The 5407-nt window shown below is 36.2% G+C and overlaps 1 protein-coding gene across 1 annotated transcript in view; it reads left to right on the top strand.

Annotated features, from left to right (window-relative positions):
* The window catches only part of slc12a2l (solute carrier family 12 member 2), a gene marked incomplete at its 5' end in the record, with an annotated part of 16325 nt that overhangs the window by 456 nt on the left and 10462 nt on the right, over positions 1–5407 (top strand). Inside the window, 6 exon segments of the mRNA XM_014014645.1 lie at positions 1339–1478; positions 1559–1669; positions 2182–2290; positions 2391–2518; positions 3169–3253; positions 3440–3588. Coding sequence (XP_013870099.1) covers positions 1339–1478; positions 1559–1669; positions 2182–2290; positions 2391–2518; positions 3169–3253; positions 3440–3588 — 722 coding nt within the window.

The following is a 5407-nucleotide window of genomic DNA, read 5'->3' as shown; positions in this document are numbered from 1 at the left end:
GCTTTAAAAAGCTTAAATTAGCTGAAATCTGTTAAGAAAATAGCTAAAAACACAAAAACTGATGAAATTTTTGGAAAGCAGCATAAAAAGCTTAATTTAGCAAAAGAATAGCAGAAAAGTAGCAGAATAATAGTTAAAAAGCAGAAAAACATTAAAATCAGCCAAATTGAAGCTAACAGAAGCTGAAATTGACAAAAAGAAGTTAAAAAACAAAACTAGAATAAAAGCTAAAAAGTTCAATAATAATTTATGAACATTTTGAACAGTTTTCAGGATAATGAAGATGGCTTTGTCTATTTTCAAAGAGATGAAAATGTTAGAAAGAGCTAAATATCTCAAAAAGTATAAGTTGCTTAAATACCAAAAGTCATAGCATGAATGTCCCGAAGAAGCTGAACATTTTGATATATACATTTTTAAAGTGGCACAGAAATTGCAGAACAATATTTATGCTGAAAAATGAACAGAAGAAAAAAAATCTCAGTATTGTGAATGCATTAATGACAGATCTGTTTAGTTCAAACTGATTGGATTTGTCTGCAAAACTGAATTTTAAAAGTATTTTCTTTGCCAAAGTGCTTTAGCTTTCTGGGTTTTCAGAACCACATCTATTAACTTAATTATGACTCATAAATTATGAATAAATTAATTGGATAATTTGTGGAAAACCAGCACAACTAATGCTGTCTAGACCAGGGGCGCCCAAACATTTTCCCCAAGAGGGCCAAAATGAGAGTCTATCCAGGGCTGCGGGCCAAATGCAGTACTATAGTACATGAAATACAAATACTATTTTAGTAAAGTCCTTTATTTTGTAACGATTAAGCTAGCAGCCAGTGTGGTGGCCTGCTTTAGTTTTAGTCTGGGCACTTGGAGAAAGTCTGCCATATGCTCAAGTAGCAAAGGCTCATGGGAAATTTTGTAAATTGATAAAATATTAGTTTTTCTGGCCTTATAAATTGTGCAAATCTACATGTGAGGTTAAATCTAATCTAAATATCACATTTTACTTGTATTTCACATTTTATGTTTAATCTTATTATATCAAAGATGAAGTCAGAATCATGAGTGAAAGCTATCTGTACCACAGCCCCTTATATAGTCATTGGAACAATGGATAAAATGACAAAGTGGAAATACATTTTCTACATAGGACGACAGGTTACAACTGAGTAACAATGTCAACTGCTGATGGGCCAAATCAAATAGGTTGGTGGGCCAAATTTGGCCCGCAGGCCCCACTTTGTGCTCCTCTGGTCTAGACCATCGAGAGGGCTGGAAACCCACTGAATCATATTTGATTCGACTGAGCTGTAACTTCAAATCCATGGCTTCCAGGAGGCGCGTACTACCTGATCTCCAGAAGTCTGGGTCCTGAATTCGGCGGATCCATTGGTCTCATCTTCGCCTTTGCGAACGCAGTGGCCGTGGCCATGTACGTCGTTGGCTTTGCTGAGACCGTTGTCGAGATGCTGAACGTAAGGATTTGTTTGGTTTAAATAAAATATCTCTGCGAATGGGGAGAATTCAGCCTAACGTCATTTCTCATTGGCTGCAGGATGTCGACGCTCTGATGACCGATGAGCTGAACGACATCCGGATCGTTGGGACTCTGACCATCATCCTGCTGCTGGGGATCTCTGTGGCCGGCATGGAGTGGGAGGCCAAGGTAAGAACTGAATATTACAAACCCTTCCTGTTAGCATCTCAACAAAAGTGGTCAAAAATTAGCAATGCTAGCAAGTCTGAAGCTACTGGGCATAAAAAAAGTTCAAAACTTCATATGATGAAGTAAAGCTGTCAGTGTTTGACACAAGATTAAGTCTAACTTTAACCTTAATTTTGTCAGACCTAACTTTAGAAGATCAAAGTTTGTTTTATCTATTTGCCAAACGTATAATACCATTAGCGTTAAACAGAGCCTCCTTAGCATCTAACCAGCACAACATCAAACAGAATAAAACCTAAATATTTTAAGACAAGTTTAACTCAATATTGGCATCAAACAGAGGAGCCAGAGTTTATTTAGAAGTCTACAAACCCAAAAACATGAAGTGATAATATGTAATTGTTAAATGCGTTTTATTAGCTTTAGCTTCTTGTTGGGTTTACCAAAGTGGAAAAGATTGTATTTATTATAAATATAGCCTTCACCTTCTCCTTTTGTTCCTGACCCGTCAGGCCCAGATCGTCCTCCTTGTAATCCTGCTGGCAGCCATTGTCAACTTCTTTTTAGGAACCTTTATGCCAGCAGACAACAAAGAGCCCAAAGGATTCTTTGGCTACCAAGGTGAGTCAGCATTTTTACTGTTGCTGCACATTTAGTTGTATTTAAATGAAATTTAAATTAGTAGATGATAAGACTTTGCTTTGGCTCTCGTCTCTTCCAGCTGCCATCCTCTTGGAGAACTTTGGTCCAGATTTCAGAGACGAGGAGACGTTTTTTTCTGTGTTTGCCATTTTCTTCCCTGCAGCCACCGGGATCCTGGCCGGAGCCAACATCTCCGGTGATCTCATTGTGGGTTCTGGTTTTTAAGTTTTGTGCTTTTAGATACTTTGGGTTCAGCTTTCTAACAGACATCCAGGTTAATTAAGTGCTTTTGTTTTAATAATTTTCCTTGTTCACTAAAAGCTACTGTGGTGTGCCGCAAGGCTCCATCCTAGACCCCCAAACTATTTCTCCTCCGTACAATCTTTAATTCAAATGAAGCAGCTCACACTGATAGAACTCCAACCAAAGACTAAAAATTTCTGTTTCGTATTTAAAAAGTGATCCTTTTCAACATGCTTCTTTGGAACTAACATAATAAAGTCACTCTAAAATACTCGTTTGTAATGAGTTAAAAACATGAAACAACTTTGAAAATGTTTTGATAGCTTTAGATTTGATCTAAATTAGCTCAAACCGCAGACAACTTGCCAGAGCTAATAGTTTATATCAACAACTACAAATAATCTGCAAAGATTCTTTGCTTTAGGTAGTAGTTTTACCAACCAGGAAGACAAAGACATAACGAAACTTTGTCATCGGGGTCAATGGATGTCATATTTCTAACATTTGTCTTTCTATTTGTTTTATATAAAATAACCCAGTTTTTAAATGAGATTTACAGATTAATGTTTGTCACATAATAAATATGAATCCTTTGATGTTTTCTTGAACATTAGGACCCTCAGTCTGCAATCCCTAAAGGAACCTTGCTGGCCATCCTCATCACAGGAGTCACCTACGTGGCCGTTGCTATCTCCACAGGTTCCCACTCAACTACAACTTTAATTTGGATGATATTTCTTTACACTTTCAGCTTGATTTATTTTTATAATCTAAACATAGTGGTTATCAGTTTAAAAGCTCTTGTTATATTATATGAATTAAACATTGTAGTAAGTTTATGTGAAACAACTTAAACCATACAAAGATTCTGCTTTCGTGGATCAGGTTCCTGTATCATTAGAGATGCGACCGGAGATCAGAACGACACGGTGAGCGACACGGTGAACTGCACCGACGCCGCCTGCAAGCTCGGATACGACTTCTCCATCTGCAAGGAGGGCGGCTGCCAGTTCGGCCTGATGAACGACTTCCAGGTAACTGTAGCAAAAAGACAGTCGGGTCAAAGGTCGCTCCTTTAAAACGTGAAACCTGTAAGAAGTCAGATTTTAGATTTTGACCATCCAGACTGAGTTTGAAATCAAGTCTGGATTTGTTCCTTGTTGAGAATCCAGGAGAAAAAGCTGCAGTTCTTTAAAAAACTTCACTTCTATCAGCTGTAATCTTTTCTTTTGGTCTTTACCTCACAGATGCAACAAGAAAACAGTTTATTTCAGTAGAAATTAGTTCTGCAGCAAAATATTTTAAACCTTCACACTTTATACAGAAACATTGAGGTGCAGACAGCAAAACAGCTCTTCCATCTATGAATTTTTGGACCAATTGATATAAAATTGTATTTTCAGGGACACAAAATAAACCTGAGGAAGGTTAAGATTTTATTTTGTGTGTTTCACCCATTTCAGATAATCAATATTCACTTGACAAATGCAACATTTAAACCCAATCAAAGACAACATATATAAAAAGCTTACAAATTACAGCTAAATAAACAATATATGGTTATTTATTTAAATATTTATAATATAAATACACACAAAATTGTAAATTAGTGTCAAACATTATGGTCAGTTTCATATAGAATCTCACTTTTTTTGGCCACTTCAGTAGAAAACAGAACTGAATGTTAGTTTCTTAATTTCTTCATCATCAGTGAAACGGAGCGTTTTTTTATTTATTTATTTTTTTGGTGTGTGGTCCTGTGTTTTGTTGGTGTAAATTTAATATGCTTCTAATCGCTATTTCAATCTTTTTATCTTTCTAATTACTTCTCTCTCTGTTTTTCTCTCTGTCTCTATTTTCTCTTCACTTAAAAAAAGTCACTGGTGATGAAGAAATAAATAAACTTAATAAACTAATATTTGGTTTCATTTTCTACTGAAGTGACAAAAACAAAAAAAGACAAAAAAAGGACAAAAAATGGAGCGTTGTTGAAACAGTTTTGTGCTGAGTAATAAAATGCAACTTTAATATTTACAAAGTTTTCTTTTAAAATATTTTTTATTCTTTAACCCTCATCATTAGATTCTAATTTTTGACAAGAATCTTTATCGTAATTGCAGATTTATTTTTAGGCACGTGAAATTTTTTCATAGGAGCTGAAATTTTTTATTTTTTTTAAATCAAATGTTAAATTAAATAAAATTTTCACAAAGAATAATTTGTGCAGCTGTTGTTTTAGGTCTCTGTAGGAGTTAAGAAGATTTAGCAATGAACTTATAATTCTCAGGTTAATTGTTTGCAGTGCAGAACTTAGGAGCAAAATTTGATGGAGAAAAATAAAAAAACGAACTTAAAGAATGATTCTCGAGTTGTTGCTGTTTGATGTCGGGTAGCTGACTTACGGTAACTAAGATTGCCAGAAATAATAACAATAAAAACATTTGCTTTGTGTACGTTTGAGTGTAAACGCTCCGAAGGCTCCAGGAATGTGTGTTACATAAAGTGCAGCTCAGACTGGTGCAGAGTGACGTGTGTCCACACACCCACAGCTATTGTTTTCTGTGGAGGCCTGAGCACTGGCAGTGATGCCGTGTCAGGATACAACGCTGTCCCGTTTCCCTTCGTCCACAAACGTCACAGTCATCAGCAGCTTCACGTCGTCTGTCGTTCATCAGCTGCGAGTAAAAACAAACAAACACTCGTTACTGTTTACAGGTTCTACGTTTGTTAAAACCTGCAGGTTCAGTGTTGGTTGTTTGACAGGAGTGATGGATCACTGCTGTGATTCTGAGAGTCTTTATGAGGATGTGAGGTTTCAGTGTGTGTGTGTGTGTGTGTGTGTGTGTGTGTGTG

Source organism: Austrofundulus limnaeus, unplaced genomic scaffold (genome assembly GCF_001266775.1).
Source record: "Austrofundulus limnaeus strain Quisiro unplaced genomic scaffold, Austrofundulus_limnaeus-1.0 Scaffold117, whole genome shotgun sequence".
In the NCBI taxonomy this organism is placed as follows: domain Eukaryota; kingdom Metazoa; phylum Chordata; class Actinopteri; order Cyprinodontiformes; family Rivulidae; genus Austrofundulus; species Austrofundulus limnaeus.
The sequence above is the reverse complement of the archived record's forward strand: the minus strand, read 5'-3'. Positions and strand labels throughout refer to the sequence as shown.